The sequence below is a fragment of the Parasteatoda tepidariorum genome, chromosome 5 (genome assembly GCF_043381705.1).
Source record: "Parasteatoda tepidariorum isolate YZ-2023 chromosome 5, CAS_Ptep_4.0, whole genome shotgun sequence".
In the NCBI taxonomy this organism is placed as follows: domain Eukaryota; kingdom Metazoa; phylum Arthropoda; class Arachnida; order Araneae; family Theridiidae; genus Parasteatoda; species Parasteatoda tepidariorum.
In genome coordinates this window covers 3431402-3450257 of record NC_092208.1, presented here as the reverse complement: position 1 = coordinate 3450257, position 18856 = coordinate 3431402, and the positions used below count along the sequence as shown (strand labels likewise).

Genomic DNA, 18856 nt, shown 5'->3' with positions numbered 1-18856 from the left:
GCGACGAGCTACTTGCGTAAATTTATTCGTAATCTCAGCGCTCGCATACGCCATCTGCTGGGGAGAAGACGGGTTTTGTTTGCCAAGAAGCCCTTCGCTATCCTCCTCTTCTCAATCGTTTCGGAATGTAAAGTGCGCAAAAAAGGAAGAAAACAGACCACCCTGAATTGATAATTAATTAGCGCAGGTGATATATTATGTTACGAAATCAGACATGAAAAGGTACTTTCTCTGAATAAACATACTTTTTTTTTTACGGATTCGGATTTCTGACTCCAAAAATATAAGGGTAACCGCAATCTAGGAAATATGATCCCAATACTTTGGTCGTGCTCCAAAGTTTGGACACCTCAATGTTAAATTTACTTTTTGCGATATTCACTTTATCCCGAGAACTTTTTAACCGTATTGAAGAAACTTTGCACCTAATTTTAAAATTCGTTTATCAAAAAGATAATTATCTGTGACATATAACTCTTAGTAAATAGTTATTATTTTATTTAATAATGGTCGAAAAACTTTTGAATTGTAGGGTAGATAATTTTTTGCATCATTTTAAGGAATATAATTTAAAGAATACACTTTTTAAAGAATATTAAGGCAAAATACAAAATTTAAGAAAAATCGGAAGAGTAGTTTCTGAGAAATGGAATTTCAAACATCTGAAATTTTTGAATTCAATTTTCTCATGAACTATTAACTTTCTTTAAAAAGGATGCAAAAAATTGTATAGCTTGCAATTCAAAGTTTTTTCGACCATCATTAAATCAAATAATTAATATTTTCTATAAGTTATTTTTTTGCATGAATTCATCGTAGGAAAAACAAATTTTATAACTATGTGCAAAAATGTTTCTATTTGGTTAAAAAGTTCTAGAGATAAAGCAAAATACACAAATTAACACTAAACATACCATAACTGGTCAAAAGACCTGTTAATGTATGTTGTATTGTACTGTATTGTATTGTAAAGTGTTGATATGTTTAGTATTAACATCAAGGGGTCCAAACTTTGGATCGCTCTCCTGACCAAACTAGTTTGATCATATTTCCCAGATTGTTACGGGTACGGGTGTGAAATCCGAATCCATAAAAAAAAGGTATGTTTATTCAAAGAAAATACGTTAAAGCGTCTGATTTCCTAACTTAAAATATCGTCTGCACAAATTAATTAGCATATTTGAGGTCACCCCATTTAACCATTAAGACTGAGTCTTAGAAGGTGAAGATCCAGTAATTAGATCAAAAGTTATTTCAGAGTGCTCCATTTTTTTTNTTTTTTTTTTTTTTTTTTTTTTTTTTTTTTTTTTTTTTTTTTGCGCACAGTACGATATTTTTCCCTTTCTTAATATTTTTAGTATTTACTTGTCAAAAATATTGTCTAAAATTTCCACAACGTTTTCTTCCAGAACAATGTTCGATGTAGTTTTCAGTTACATATAGTTTCCCATATTATGTTTTTAGTCTATCTGAAAATTAAGAGAGAAATTGGTGCACTTCCTTCTCCTATGACTCTCCACACGCTACTGGGGATAGGATACAAAGTAGTGCCATAGGTAGAGAGTTATGCTCTACACTACCTGTAGCCAATTTCGATCATCAATTTGCGACCGCAGCGCCCGAATACATCATCTGGAGAGAAAACCGGGTCTATGTCTTGACCCTTCTCCTTTCCCTCTCCTCCTCTTCTCACTTATATAGGAATGTATTACGATATTTTCCCTTTTCTAAATATTTTTCGTATTTAATTGTCATAAATATTATTTAAAATTTCCACGACGTTTTCTTTCAGAACTATGTTCAATGTAGTTTTGAGTTCCATATAGTTTCCTAACTTAAATGTTTTTAATCTATTTGGAAATCAAGAAACGTACTTTCTTCTCCCATGACTCGCCACACGCTACTGGTGAAAGCAAGCGAAGTGTTGCCATAAGTAGAGAGTTCTGCTCTACGCTACCTGTAGCTCATTTCGATTGCCAATAGCTTTAGATAGAATAATTTTTAAAGTAGTATGCATTTTATTTTTGCCCAAAACTTATAGGTAAACTATAAGACTATTATAGGGGATAAGAACTACTCACTTTTTGCAGGGGATTCCAAAAAGTTTTAAATCCAGAAATAATTCAGATAACGCTCAATTATATACTTAAGTTTTCGGTTTTGTTTAGTATCGATTTTCAGAACCTGATTTAATTACATCCGAAGAGATGATATTTGCTTATAAAATTACAGTTACGATTTTTATATATCTGTTTTTATTATAATTTAAGTATAAATTCTTATTTTACAAATTTTTGCGTTATAGTAAAAATCCAACATAACAAATACCAAACTAAGACTTTTTGAATTTTATTAGTTCAAGGATTTAGAGCTTAACTTTCGGCTTCATGCACAAAATGATGAACGCAAAAATTGTATTTAAAATTAACATCCGTCCGTTTGGTAAGCAAAAATATTAAATGACAGCTGTGAACTCACCAAATTTGTCATAACAATACACTTTTAATTTTAAATGCTATTTCAAAAAATTATTACTTAGAAAAACTATTTATGTTCATTAATAGATTTTAATAGTATCATAAGGGAAATATTTGTACTTGGGAAGTGGAGGGACAAATGTTCCTTTAATTACGTACATTTTTAGTTGAATAATTTCAACTGTTTTGTGCAAAAAACAGCAATTATTGCGAAGCAATCATTGGGGTCAGTAAGCGTCAGCGAACAGAGGGTCTTTACCCCTAGTTTTTTCATAAAATTTCAAAGTTGTAACAACTCTACTCTATATAGTAAATGGATGACTGTTTATATGTATGTTAGAGGCCAGGATAGCCTGGTTGGTAAGGCGTTGAACTCGTGTTTGCGAGCATGGGAGTTTGATTCCAGCCGCCCGAAGAATCCCCGTGGATTAAATGGTGAGTGGTACACATTAAATCTGTCGGGGTCACAAAGTCCTGCAAGTTCCCATAACAAATCAATACCTCTGGGGGTACTGATCCAGGAGTTTCCTTAAATTCTGGATTGGGTTCAAAATTACATGGCTACGAAGTTGAACATTGATAGTCGTAAACTTTTATTTGGGTCAGCTGTTAAACGACGGTTATAAAATTAAATGTTACGTTACTGTAAAGTGTGAACTCTGGCATTGTGTATTGCCAATGCATTTTGAAGAGCAATAAAATAATTAATAGTTGGATTAACTGGGATGTAAATTCAACAGGGATGGGAGGGTCATTTCCCAGTGTACATAACACACATGCTTCCCACACTGCTGTTTTTTTCTTTTCCTAATAAAGATAAACGACCACAGTCAAGTATGCTCCAACCTACTGATATTCATTCCCAGATAGCAAAATAAGGTTTATTTTCACTCAGCAAAAACCTTTTATTGTAAACCTAAAAAGGTTTGTTATGCGGTTTACGTGTAAACCTCCTAACCATAAAACGAGGTCTGCGACAATCTGCTCTAATCTACGCACATTACCCAAATCCAAAACCTTGGAAAACAACTTTCTATATAAAAACCTTAAATCGAGGTTGGCTTAGGGTTTTCAAGCGTGAAAAAATTATTTCATAAAGCTAGTCTCTAGATGAAAATAATCTTGAATCTAGGTCATTATAAGGTTTCTTTTCGCAAAGTCTTGTATGCTCAGCTAAAATCCACCTTATCGTGAAATTTTAATGAACAATGCAATTTGATCCTATCTCTAGTGTCATCATTTGCGGACCTGTCATTTCAAGACGTAAAAATCGTCATTTGAAAAAAAGAATCGATCAAAAAACACTTATTATAAAACACGTCTTACCTCGTCAACTATATACCAACTTCGAAATTTAAACCTGAATGATAATTTGTAAAATGAACTTAACTTCTCGACTCGAACAATATGCTGACATTAACGTATAATGGTACAAGGCTTGCAACAAGATAAGAAATAAATAAACAAATAAAAAGAGATCAAGTCAGAACTGCCAAAAAAGCCAGTTCTTTCTAAATATAGCAAACATGTCACCTTTTTTAACAATACATCTATAAATAACTAAAACAAATGTTCACTTCAAACTCACCAGGTCCCGCAGTGCACTGATCTTAAAGACGTTTCCCAGTAGAAAACCGAAGTCAAGCATTAGTGACTGAGGTCAGAAAGCGGGTGGGTGACCATTTTGATCAGCCTGCGTAGGGACCGAGGTTGTTTTTGTGTCAGTCCTCGCTAAACTGTTCTACCGCAAAATGCTCGATTTCGAGCAGGTTATCGGGCTACCAATGCAGAGAGACTTCCCTTCTACAGAGCATCAAAATTGCGATGGCATGTTTTCAAATCATCCTTAGGGATTTTTCCTAGACCGTCCGCCTATAACCCATTGCGCAGCTCTAGTGCGACGTAAATAAAGTACCTACCTAGGAAACTCACCAGAATTACCTAATATCATTCATATCCTATGAAATACAGCGAATTTGAGCTCAGAGATTGTATAAGTCATTTCTTTTTCTAAAAACAAAATTATCTGTTTGAAAATATCGCCTCACAGAATTAGCTGTAGGAAGCTTGCTATTGTTTACATTCAGTCAACCATCCATTGTATCACAGTTACGTAACATAATTAATGTGCTGAACGCACATATTGAATTTCCCTTTATGGCGCTGACCATGCCCTATTTTGAGTCCATAATTCGGGACTTGTTCCCCCAGTATAAAGATTGCACAAATCTTGAACAGAAATAACTCAAATATCTTAAGAAAATTACTTTTACTTACAGTAATTAAATTACTCAGAAATTCCTCGTACAGTTATTACTGAAATGACACTTTTATGCAGCTTATAATGTACTGTTGACGAAATGTCTCATTAACTTAAACAAATAAACCAGGGTTAAAGGTCAAAGAAGGTGACACATGGAACCTTCTATTGGCCACCATAATATTTGAGGGGGGTATTACTTCAAAGCAGGAACCCTGCTTTTAGTTAAAATTATGAGATAAATAAAAAGTTTTACAGGAATGTCGAATAATGAGAAAAAAATTAGCACAATTCAACACTTATTATAAACTCATATAGAGAAATTATTACAAGCAAATTCTTACAAAAATCATCGTCTACAACAAAAGAAAATTAAATTAAATACCAAAATATAAGTAAAACTAAATTATTCTAAAACATAAAATGACACAGACAATTATAAAAAACAGTAATATCAGAAATGAATTAGTTGACTAAGGATCTCGATTGGTATATCGGTAAAATCTCAATGGATATTGTTTCATTAAGTCAGTCTCATCTATCTTACTTATTCATAATATTTATCTGATTCCATAAATTACTCTCATTTCATCGGAACCGGGGGTCAGTGGGGATTTTAGCCCCTCATTTTTTCTGAAAGAAGGTGACTCAGGTGAAATTACGCATTTTCACACAATATTCGTGAAATTTAATTTATAATTAAAAAATCAGATAATTTTTTAATTATTCGTGAAGATAACTTTTTGTTATTACATAGGACAAAAATATCTTTAATTGTAAGCATCGTATATTTTTTTTAAAAATTGTATTTTCAATTTTAAAAAAGTCTTGTAAATACAGTCGAACCTCGCTAACTCGAACCTCACTTTCACGAATTTTTCGATATCTCGAAGAAAAAAAAATTCCCTTCCAATTTCTTATACACTCAGTTTTAAAAAAAACTTGATTTCACGAATTTTTTTTTCTAATCCCACGATAACTTGAATTTTTTTTCTCCTTAAATAGTGTAGATTTTTCTTCTGAAAACAAAAAACTATTCCAAAAAAAAAAAAAAAAAAAAAAAAAAAAGAACAATTAAGAATAGAAAACCAATTCTTATAATGATAAACTTTTTAAAAAAAAATGGACATAAAGACGTTAGTGGCACGGAATGATGTGTCTTTCTCTACGATAATGAATGGCTTCAAGAAGGCTGGATTTATTAAAGATCACGAAAGTAGTCAAACAAACAATATCGTTAATTATGCTGAAAACTACACCGAAAATGATTGGGACAGATTGACCGGACTCATGAAACTTATGATGACATGGAATTTCATGACTTTGTAAACGTAGATGATGCAGTAACAGTGTGTGGTCAGTGGGATGACAATGATATCATTGCTCAAACGAAAGCTTCTTGTGGACTATTAGAAGAAAAGGACGAGGAAATCAGAGCAGACATTTAAAGCTGTAGTCCACTTAGAAAGTGTTACAGACAAACTTCCTTACATCTCTGAAGCAAACAACAATTGAATCTTTTTTTAAATGAAAGTTTAAAAAGTGTTTTTAGAATAAATATGGAATAGTAAATAAGGTATGTAAAGAGCATTTTTCTTCATTCTATCATCGATAACATGCGATTTTCGACAATTCGAATTTTTTCTCCTCTCCCTTCAAGTTCGAGATATCGAGGTTTGACTGTATTTAATTGTGAGTAATTTAAGGGGGGGGGAGTGATATAAGTAAATATGAGCCCTGCTTAGAGAATATATATGTATATATAACCTATTTACAGTGGATAACCTAAATTAATCCTTATTTATCTACTGTACGGATAATAAGAGGGGTTCCAAACCAACCCTGAAGCTATTACTACCAGATAGCGAAATGAGGTTATTTTCACTCAGCAAAAACCTTTTAATGCAAACCTAAAAAGGTTTGTTATGCCGTTTTTGTGAAAACCTTCTAAACTTAAAACGAGATCTGTGATAATCTGCTCTATTCCACCAACATTACCTTGATCCAAAACCTTGGAAAACAACCTTCAATCTAACTTTAAATCGAGGTTGACTTAGGGTTTTCGAGCGTGAAAAAAACCCTTTCATAAAGCTAGTCTGAAGGTGTAAATAACCTTAAATCAAGGTAATTATAAGGTTTCTTTTCGCAAAGTCTTGTATGCTCAGCTAAAATCCACCTTGTCATGAAATTTTAATGGACAATGCAATTTGATCCTATCGCTAGTGTGACGTCAGCTAATACGTCATTATGAACCTAAGTGACAATATTTTTTAAAAAAGCTTTAAAAACAATTTTTTTTAATAAAATAAATAAAAACAATTTTTTTTAAAGGTTTAAAACTGCAATATTTTTGCTTTTATTTGAAAAAAAAAAGGTTTTTAGTACAGACATTTTCCTGACAATAAAAAGAAAATTCCGACACAAGGTTGTCGTAANAGGATCGGCGCGGCGAGAGATACTTCAAAGGAGTGAACCAGCCCTTCTATTCTCTTTAGCCCTGATTTGATCCTATCTCTAGTGTGACGTCAGCTAAAACGTCATGATGATCTAAGGGACAATATTTTTTAAAAAAGGTTTTAAAGAAAATAATTTTAATCCTTTTAGGATGAAAGGTTTCAAACTGCAATATTTTTGCTTTATTTGAAAATAAAAAGGTTTTTAGTACAAACATTTTCGTGACAATAAAAAGAAAATTGCGACACAAGGTGTTCGTAAGGTTACATGATTTCTGAGTGTAGAACTGGGTTTGAGCTGCACGTATCCTGTAATGAAAACTGTTCTTTTTTTTTAGAGAAAAAATGAAACTCAGCATTATTTGAGTTATTACTCAGCATTAATTGAGCATTTATGAAACTCATCATTAATTGAGCCTTTATGAAACTCAGCATTAATTGAGCATTTATGAAACTCAGCATTATTTGAGTTAAAAGCGCGTTTCATTTAATCTGGTATCACTATCAATGCCACCATTATGATGTTCTCCTTTCGTTGAACGATGGTGGTTATTTCCCTCCGCCACGCTGTTGACCTCCCATATTCTGCAGAGCTCGTCCTCCAAATCGGTCAGTCTCGAATCTGCGTCCTCCTCGATGTCACGACGTCTGTCGAATGTCCGATTCTGCTCTTCGCTCATCGCAACAGTCTCACGAGATTCGTTGATCAGTCTCATGTTTTGAAATTCCTGAACCCTCAGTTCGAGGAGAGTGTCGGTGGTTTTTTCTAAGTCTATGGGCGACATCACGTGGTCTGCCAGCAACGACCGACAGCGCATGCCCCTGGACGAGCTGTCTATGGTGAAAGACTTTTCCACTTCCAAAGCGACATTCGGTAGTGGGCGATGGCAGTCTGAAGGCAAGAATGAAGACAAACATCCTCCAATGACGGCTAGAAACCCGTAGAGTGCGAGTGGGAAATTATAGACATTCTCCAGTTCCTGCAACAAAGACAGAAAGATGCCAAATGTATCATTCCAAAGAGTAAACGAACACTTTATAGAATTATTTTAATTGTAAGAAAGACAAAGGCGTAAAATTCAGATTTTTTTACAGCAGGTACTAAATTTTCGTCCTTCACCTTTGAAGATGCCGGAAATGTTGCTCATTTATTGTTACCCAGTGGACACCTGTGAGCCTAAGTCATGGAGGCGAGCAACATTACCCACGCTACAATGCCGCAGATGCCCGCTTATAGGGTGGGCCACATTCATACATCACACAGCAGAGAACAACAGAGAGACAAACATTCATTCCCTGAGCGGGATTCGAGCCCGCAACCACTGACTTCACTGCCAAGCACGCTGACCGCTCGGTCACCTGGCCAGCAAAAATTCTGAAATGTAATAAGGGCCATTACAGAAATCTTGAAGATAATTTAAAATGGGATACTTTCAAGTGACGTAGTGTGGGTATCTCGAGTCTGATTGGTTGTTTAAACGTGGATTTGTTTACGCTAGCAACTGTTCTTTCCATTCCATTTCGAGTTAACTTACCTCGTGAAGTATCAATTCTCTTAAGTGATACATTCTATAATCCTTTACAAAGATTCTTTCACGATGATTTACATTTTTTCACCATTTATTTCTTGCTTAACACAAAGACAGACACGAAGTCTTGTAGAATAAACAAACTAATTATGCATCGAAGTTGCCAGGTACACGAAACAAAAATACACAGCGTGTTGCAATAAAATACATAAACAAATAATAAATCTTAGAAAGAATTATATTTCAACAAATTCAATGTGCGATACGCCACTGTATTTAATTAACTTCACGCTAATTAACATTCAAACTCGTGTGGAAAAACTGGTCCAGCAGTGAACTGATCGTTAAGACACGGTTCCTAGAAGGTCACCTTAGTCAAGCATCACTGGTTGCGGTCAGTGTGTGGGTGGGTGATCACTTGGATCAGTCTGTGTAGGGACCGAGAGTGTGCGGTATTGATCCTCGTTAAACTGTTCTACCGTAAAGTGCTCGACTCGTGCAGGTCGTCGGGCTGCTGAAACGGGGGTGCTATCCCCTCTGCAGAGAATCAAAATTGCGACGGATCATCCTCAGGGATGTTTCCCAGACCATCGCCAATAGCTCATTGTGCAGCTCTAGTGCGACGTAAAATGAACTACAACAGTATGTGGAAAAACTTGGCTCAACTTCGACACGCCATTTTGTTTATTGGCGATCAGATCGCACTGACGTCATAGGTCAAATGTGTGAATATGTTTGATCATCTGGAAGTGCAAGTATCCAATTAATCTTTTTTGTTTTTGAGGATAACTGTTAGCCGAGATTATGGCCAAAACGCAAATACTTCGTTCCAAATCAAGATAAAAACCGGTAATGAAACCGGCCTGTTCCTCTCTCACAAAGAAACAAAACATATCAATACAGGTTGGATCCAATTCCTGACTTCGAATATTAAGAAAAGTTGAGACAAATATACACAAAGGAAACGAAACAGTAAAGAGATCACACGTCTTCCTTTATATCGCTTAAGGGGATAGTCGCCCACTCGGTGTCGTGGGTCAAGTCTTCACCTACCACGGCTAGATCCGGGATTCGATTCTCCGGTTTAGGTGACTGATCAGACTGCATATTCTCCGAAATTTGTCAAAATGTGAAAATATTTAATTTTTAGTTTTATCGAAAATTATTATAAAATAATTCAAATAAAATTTCCTCTAATATCTATAGAAGTGGATTGTGTGGCTGGAAGAACGTCCACCAAACTCATTCCGTGCAGCTAGTTAAGTGTCCCTGACCGGTATACTTTTGCCCGGTATGCCCTACATCAATGTTTTTTAAGGTTCACTGCCCGGTATGCCCTACATCAATGTTTTTAAGGTTCACTGCCACTGCCCGGTATGCCCTACATCAATGTTTTCTTAAGGTCAAGTGCCACTGCCCAGAATGCACTTAACCGGTACTCCGAACAATTATGTTTCTCCTAATCTATCCTCAGCAGATATTAAAATATTGAATAAATATAATAAATCGGCATTTGCAATACATTGAGAGGAAAACTACGAACACCTACCGCGGTTAGCCTGGCGGCAAGGAAACTCTAATCCGTCTACCACTGAAGATATTTTACGTCAGCATTGTGATCGGTGCAAGCCTTGTGCGGAATCCGTATCAAGCAGCCACCACTGGGATTCAAATCCGGTTCACCTCATTGGAAGGCGGACGCTCTATCCCCTGAGCCACCACGACTCAAGTGATATTTGGAATAGTTCACAAAGCTCAGAGGGCCGTGACAGCCTGGTTGACAGAGCGCTGAACTTACGCTCGTGAGGAAGGATTTTTGAATCTAGCCGGTCAAATGATGGCTGGTGCACGTTAAATCCGTCGGGTCACAAAGTCCTAAATGCTCCCATAACAATTATAACTCTACGCGTTCTGAATTGGAGATTGATCGCTCCCTGGTTCAGGTCAAAATTGCGATCTGTGGATGAATAAATGAGTCCGCCATATAAATCGGAGCGACGTAATGGTTGTGGCTGAAGTCATAATCTTTGACATAGATGGCAGCACGAGAACAATCGCTTACTGACAACAAAGCTCAGAAATGCTATTAGGTCTAAGGCATACCTGCCAACTCTTCCGGATTTTCCGGAAGATTTTATTTTTATATTTAAAGTGGTAGTAAATATATACTATTTTTTCATTTATAAACTTAATTTTTAAATGATTTTGATCACCACTATTCTTACAAAAATTAAGCACATATATTAATATGCGTTACTATCATGGTTGTCAACTTAAATTTTTTCAAATGCAACGTATTTGTTTGCTTAAAATTGAAGTTTTAATTTCATTTCAATACCACTGGGAAAAATGATAATGGAAGGGATTAAAAGTTGGCAGGTATGGTCTAAGGGTATTATCGTAGTGCATGGCAAGTCTAAACCACGCAAAGCAATAGAGGAACATCTGCTGTAATTCTGACCCCTGTCATCTCCCCCGATTTTATTGTTTTAATTGTGTTTCAGGTAGTAAATTGTATGCATTTAATTCGTTGAAGGAAAAAAAGAAGAGAGAAAACTTACTAGGAGAGAAAAGCCCATGAGCCGTGCTGTTCTAAACCAAAACAAACAGGAACCCAAACCGATGCACCTGCAAGACATTTAATACACACTAAATTAATAATGAGCATGTTTTAAAGAAGTAAGAATTTATAAAGAATATCGGTAAAAAATGTTAAAGGTGTAAAATAATTTTTCCATGCATTTATATTACCACTAAAGTGTATAAAACAGTTATTCTTCAAATTACCAAGCTAATACAGCGTGCGTAGCCAAATTATTCAACAAAAAATAAGCACCTTTTAAGCACTTTTCAAGCACTCAAAAAATATTTTTCAGCACTTTAAAAAAATATCATAACTAGGCAGGGTTGGAAAGTTTTTGACAATCGACGGTTTTATCTCATTTTAACCGTGATGTCAAAAAACAACAACAACCTTTTGCATTGTTTTTGACAATAGTCAAAAATCATGAAATTTTGAATCATGTAAAACGAATGACGTTTTCATGCGCTACGGGCTGACTATACGCCGAAATAGATTTTGGTTGAATTAATTATGAAAACGTTGAATAGAACAATGTGAACTGTGCCTTTTTGCGTAATTCGAAGCAAAAATCAACATAGTAAAGGAAAAACCTCATTTTGAGAAACAGAAAATGAAGCACTTTTTGAAAACACCCAATGAAAAAAGCAGCTTTAAGGGCTTTTAAAAGATGAAAATTGAAAATAATCACCTTTAAGCGCTTTTTAAAAACGCTACGCAACCTGTCATATGCAAATTAACTGAAGTGAAGTTTCAAAAAATTGTCTCATTTCTCAAATTACCAAGTAATCTGCGAATTGCCTAAAAATTTTGCACCAGCGAAGCCCTCGTTTGAGCGATCTTCGCTATAACGCTTCTTTAAATTTACATGTTCTTCATTTTTTTCGCTGTCTGAAGGAAATTAACATAATGCTATTTATTAATTTTACAATAACTAAAGAATCAAGTTAATAGTTATTTGACTGAATGAGAGATGCTAACTTTCGAGCTTTAACAATACGGAAGCCGTTAATGTTCACTTTACCTGAGTAAAAAGTTAAAAACACTTGATTCCGCACTTTAACGGAGCAAATTAGCCTGCAGATTAGCAAAGCAATGTGCAAATTAACGGCTTTCAAACTTTAATGTGACACGTGGAGAGTTTCTAAGAGTTTCACGTCTTTTTATTTTATGAAATGAGTATTTCAGAGAACTCACCTGACTCCCGTGGGAAAGACTTTCAGTGTGAAGAATGTGCACGTGACGATGGCTGATCTGATGCAAGATTTACCCACGACAGCCAGAATGGGTGATACGAAAAACACAATGTGACTCACGCTTTCTGAAATGAGAATAGAAAGGTTTTTGATAAAGAGCAGAATCGGATATATTCTCTGAAAAACAAATAAAAAGGAGAATTTTGTTTTGCTTGCAACGAATATTCATAATTTATTTATATTTATAACCGTAGCTGAACGACCGATCCAATTTTTTTTGGGCTTACGACTACTAAGGTTCAACTCCATAGCCTTGTCATTTTGAAAACAATCCATTAGACAAGGGAACTCCTGGATCAAGATATGTTAAATATCTTAAGTTATTTAGTCCACATAAACCTATATTTTAAAGATATCTTCAGATTATACTTTGAAGATTTTCTTCAGATTCTATTTTGAAGATTTTCATCAAATTCCATTTTTAAGATTTTCTTCAGATTCTATTCTGAAGATTTTCTTCAGAATATATTCTTAAGAATATCTGAAGTTATTTGGCCCACGTAAACCTATATTTTAAAGATATCTTCAGATTATACTTTGAAGATTTTCTTCAGACTCTATTTTGAAGATTTTCTTCAGATTCTATTTTGAAGATTTTCATCAAATTCTATTTTGAATATTTTCTTCAGATTCTATTCTGAAGATTTTATTCAGATTCTATTCTTAAGAATATCTGAAGTTATTTGTCCCACGTAAACCTAAATCTTAATTATATTTTGAAGATTTTCTTCAGAAAATATTCTTAAGAAAATCTGAAGAATGAGTGGGCCAAATAACTTAAGATATTCTTAAGAATTTTCTTTAAGAAATTCTTAAGATTATTCTAAGTGGGGAGTATTGTAAGAAATTTTTGCCTTCGTGGTGGACTTTTTGATGGAACTAACCCACATTTGTGTTACATAGAGAGAAAAAGCACGAAAGCCACCCATGGTTAGCCTGACGGCAAGGAGACTTTAATCCATGATCAGTCTACCACTGAGGATATTTCACGTCAGCACTGTAGTCGGTGCGAGTCGGGTGTGAAATTAGTATCGACTAGCCTTTGCTGGGATTCGAACACTGTTCTTCTCATTGGAAGGCGAACGCTCTATCTCTTGAGCCATCACGGCTCTTGCAACATATGTAGTTTAAAATTCTGTTTTTTTATTTTGGAAAACCCGAATAATTTTTTTGAAAAATAACTGGCGTAAAGTTCATAAATGAAAATGGCCCTTTAAGTACGTCAAACTTAAACAAATTTAAATTTGAATTTCACGTCAATTTTTAATTTGAATTTCTGAGGACTGAAGAGTAGTTTTAATTGCATTTTTTATTAATTCGTTTAACAGGCAATAAACTCTCAAACTAATTACAAAATGTTGAAATCTATTTCTTCCACTGTAATCCCAGCATATTTTTCTATACACCTTCGCAATTTTAAGTTTCTAAGTCTTACAGTTTTTGCGTAACAAAACAAAAAATAACATGAAGCAAAAAAAGTGAAAATATGAAGAAAAAAAGCATTTAAAATAGTAATAACTTTTGAACACATTGGAATTTTCAAAATTCTCACGTAATGTTTCTAAATAAAAAACACCTCTTTCAGAGCACAAAATTTTAATTCTGAGTTGTATTTCAGCGGACTGCAAAGCGCCCTGCATGATATATTTTACTACAAGTTAAACAGTTAATAAATTCTCGAACTAATTATCCAGTAATATTAATTAATATTACATCCTACATTTTTCCCTTAAAAAATCTCTTAAATCGTATTAATCTGCAAAATCTGTAACTGTAAAATCATGAATTGATAAATCCCCTTATCAATTCATGATTTTACAGATCTTCGACACCTGCACATAAAAAAAAGTGCAGTGAAACCATCTCTCTGGAGCGACCACTGCCCGTTCCACTTCAAAATCCACTGTAAAATCCACTGTCCGTTCCACAGTCGTTGATGGAAGTTCTTAGAGGTTATCTCGAAAAATTGTTATCGAATGGTCCATAGTCCATGAGAATCAAACTTCTCTTGATGATTAGCCACCATAGTATTAAAGTAGCCATTTCATCAAGGAATTCTTGTGAAATGGCTACTTTATGGAATGATGGAAGTTTGTTGGCCTATCAAAACCCATGAAGTGAAAGTGGGATGATGGTGACCATCATGAATCGCACTGAAACCTTCAAAATGTAAAACAATCACAAAATGTTTACTCACTGAAAAAGGGGGTGTAACTTAGGAGAGCGGAAGCTGTACAAGATATTCCTCCGAACACTAAAACACACGCATGCGCAGAACGGGGACCAAACCTGGAAATAACATGCGGGATGAATTCAAAATAAAAACATTACATTAACAAGAAAGACAGCAAATAACTTTTGTTTCAATTCACTAAGAACCAATATTAATTATTTAAAGAGTTGACCTCAAATATGTTAATTTATTTGTGCTAACTACGAGGGTTGTTTTTTAAGTAAGGGCCGTTTTGTTGCAACGAGTGCTTGCGTCGTGTCCCGGCATTCCTTGGGAACAACTGCTTTCAGTTGCAGCTATGTCAATAAACTGTACGCTCAGTAGTTTTGTGTCTTTAAAATGTTCAAATTTAACAAATCACCGCCACGTCCGAGATACGATGCGTTTTTAGTCTGCAATAAAACCTAGCATTTATCTGACTTCAAGCATTTACAGTGATACATAAAATTCAGTTTTATAAAAATTCATGGCTGTTAAAAATTTTAGATGAATAGAGTAAGATGCCATGCACAAAAAATTAATAATCTTCTTTCATTGAAAGAGTTGTTTGAGATTAGGGACAAACGTTTTAACTCATACACTACTCAAAATAATTAAACGATATTATAAATAATGGTATAAGCAATTTTTTTTTTGTGTGCATAAGATGGAAGAAGAGAGTGACAAATGCAAATTTTTCATATTTTCAAATTTCACATTCTGCCTATTTTGAGTATTTGAAGCTTTAGCGGCAGCGAATTTGATTTGGCTCTCAACTTAATGTAAGACAAAGCGGGGAAAAATTATAGACATTCAATAAACGCGTTGTTTCTAGGAGCGCGATGTCTCAACGAAGTCATTTAACCGAAACAGAAGTTTGGAGAGTTGTTAAGCGGTTAGAGGGGGGAATACCCCCTACTAAAAAGGATTTTCTTTTAAGAAAAGACCTTTTTTTATATCATCCATTGGCAAAATGGGTGTTGTTTTGGGTTTGATGGCGTGCGCACCTTGTTTGGACGTCATCACACTTTTCAAGTGTGTTCAAGAGTAATAGTTAACAGTGCGTTATTGCACACGTTGCTATGGCGACAGTTGCTCTTTGATAATTTTTTTATAATTGTTTTTTTTTTCACTTTTAATGTTGTCGTGCATTAAGTTGGGGAGTTTATTTTTGAGATATGGGAGCAGAAACATCCCCTAAATATTTCTTGAGTTCATCATTTGAACGATATTTTTGTTTTAATTGTTTTAATAAAGAATCGGAAATTCTAACCTACAGTTCAAACAGGATCGTTTTCAATACTAATTCAGGTGAATATCACACATAAAGAGGGTAAAAAACAAAATTAGACAACAACCTTTTTGCCAATGGGTAACATGTGATCGCCGAAAGGCGTGCCTATTGGCAATTTTTTTGTTGTTTGTTTTCTCTTATGCACAATTTGTGTTTTTTCCTTTTGTCCCCAAATGCTCATTAAAACGCATTTTTTTCTGTCAAACAAAAGTAATTTATACCTCATATAACCTACTACGTCTGTCGATAAAGTATCAATCATTCAAACAATTCTCCAAGTGCAAGATCAACTAACAACCTCACTATCCTTTCATTGTTTTGAGCAGTGTACTTAAAACCCTTTTTTTATTTATTTGAAAATTGAAATGAATAAATAATGTGGAATACTATAAAGAACAGACCTTTGGGCGAAGAAAAACAGAATGATGATGATTCCAGTATCGATCAGACCTTTAACAAACAACAGAGCATACTGATTTCCTTTCAGTGCAGGAAGATAGGAAGAATCTGTCTCCAACGCTATTACGAACCTGATAATAAGTTTTGTTCTATTATAGCAAGAACGCTCAGCGGTTAAAAAGTTTAAAAAATATAATTACATCATTTGATACAAAAAAAAAAATTCTTATTCGATTTCATGTATACTCTATATGTATAGTTCCCCAACCCCCGGTCCCGGCCCGCGACAAATGGTACCGGGCCTCCCATTTCATTGAAACTGAATTTAAATTCCTATGTTTATACCCCAAATTAAATATATCTGGTAAGGGATGGATCTGCGACCCATTTGTCAACAAATCGGGCGAATCTAGCATGTCTGTGCAAGAAGAAGATCAACTGCTGGAGATTGCAAATCACGGTGTCCTTAAAACTACGTTCGAGACAACTCTGCAGGTGCTCTGAACTTAAGTAATGGCAGAATACCCCGAGATTGACACCGCAGCACTTAAATCCCTATTGCCATTTCCGACAACCTATCTGTGTGAAGCGGGGGTTTCTGCAGTCAAAGCAACGAAATAAACTGGACATAAGCAACACACTTCGGGTGTCATTGCCTCCGATTACCCCGTAAGATGGAACTGTCTCATCGCAAAGAAACATGGTCAGGGTTCTCATTGATTTAACGTTCTACTAAGTTAAAATGTTAAATCACTTTATACTTATTTTTTGGTGTAACTGTATTTTATTTTGAAGGCATGTTTAAATACAATTAAATTAAAATTAATAAATCAAAATAATCTAAAATATAAACAATCAACGCCCCCCCACTCCGGGCCGCGGTAAAATTATCAAACGTTGACAGGTCCGCGGTGATAGAAAAGTTGGGAAACACTGCCTTACGTCCGTATTCACCAACACAGATTACCTCCGGGTAATCTATGAGTAAGAGTAAAATCACGAGTTTAGTGCCAAACGTTATTCTCCAGCCGAAATTTCGCCAAACTCGCAGATTTCATCAACAGTTCTGACTCTCCGGGTAACCCTCCATTTTTGCCGTGTTATCGGAGGGTAACCTATTGACGAGGAGCTTGTAAACAAAAAAGATGGAGGATTCTATCGCTGCGTTTGAGCTTGAAGATCTTGAAACTGTAGAAAGAAGGGAAACATATGTCCCAAAAATCAGAAATAATGACCTGAAAAGAGTTAGATGAAATAGACTTTTTTGAAAGATATCATTTCTTAAAACCTCTCCACTTAAATTAGCGATACTAACGCTAATTTGTTTATGCACGTGTTTATATTATATACAAAGTCACATGGTTTTACATTGCCCAATCAAAGGCTTCGTTATATTTCCTGCAAGAGTTAAACTCGAGTTGTGAAATCCTCTGTTGAAACAACACCTCCTAGAAAAGAGTAGGCCTCTGCACGGGTTACCATAAATATCCTTTAGTAGTCCAAACGTAATGACATATATCGTATTTTCAACCACTGCGCAGCTTAGTACCCCGAACGTAATGACATCTTTCTTATTTTTCATCAACTGCGCAGTTAACTTCGTCACATCGGACTACTAAATTGATCCGTGCTGAGGCCTTCATACTTCTAGGATGTGTTGGTTGAAAACGGTTGGAGAATAAAAAGCGAGGGTTAATCCGAGAGTAACTCTGAACCGTGGATATTCCGATCCCCGAGTTAGTCTTGAATTTAACTCGGCGTGGTGAATACGGGTGTTTAAGTGGACTGATCGTAAAGAGAAGGCTCCCAGTAGAACACCGAAGTCGAGCATCACTGGCTGCGGTCAGTAAGCGGGTGGATGACCACTCTGATAAGCCTGCGTAGAAACCGAGGGTGCGTGATATCGGTCCTCATTAAACTGTTCTACCATAAAGTGCTCGACTTCGCGCGCAGGTCATCGGGCTACCGAAGCAGGGGTGTCATCCCCTCTGCAGGGAATCAAAATTGCGATGGCTTGTCTTCGGATCATCCTTAGGGATGATCCGATTTCTGTTTTCTCATCTTGTTTACATCTTATATTGCATTCTATTGGGTTACAAACCCGCTCTGTGTTGATGTTGTTAACATCGTTTTAAATCTGTATTTTATTTCACGTTTCTTTTAAGTCAAAATATGACTTACTTTATGTTAGTTTGTATATCCGATTTTTATAATTAACCTTTGCAGCCTTCTGCTTGGAGGGATGCTGTCGCCATGCGGGCAGCACCCGGTCCTCCTTTGTTTTAAAATTAGGAAACGCTCAATTAATATTCAATTTTAACCTACTGGTGCATTGCAGCTTCAGGATCCCCGACTAAATTACTAGTCAGTCCATCGACCTATTGTGTTACCATCT

At 35.3% G+C, this 18856-nt stretch overlaps 1 protein-coding gene across 1 annotated transcript in view; it reads right to left on the bottom strand.

Moving 5' to 3' along the window:
- Positions 1-7343: 7343 nt before the first annotated feature.
- LOC107457140 (organic anion transporter 3) overlaps positions 7344-18856 on the bottom strand; it is a 32809-nt gene continuing 21296 nt past the window's right edge. The window contains exons 6-10 of the mRNA XM_016075217.3: positions 16464-16592; positions 14754-14845; positions 12498-12621; positions 11281-11347; positions 7344-8170 (exon numbers count right to left, since the gene is read on the bottom strand). Coding sequence (XP_015930703.1) covers positions 7661-8170; positions 11281-11347; positions 12498-12621; positions 14754-14845; positions 16464-16592 — 922 coding nt within the window. The 3' untranslated portion in view covers positions 7344-7660. The remainder of the gene's footprint in view (positions 8171-11280; positions 11348-12497; positions 12622-14753; positions 14846-16463; positions 16593-18856) is intronic.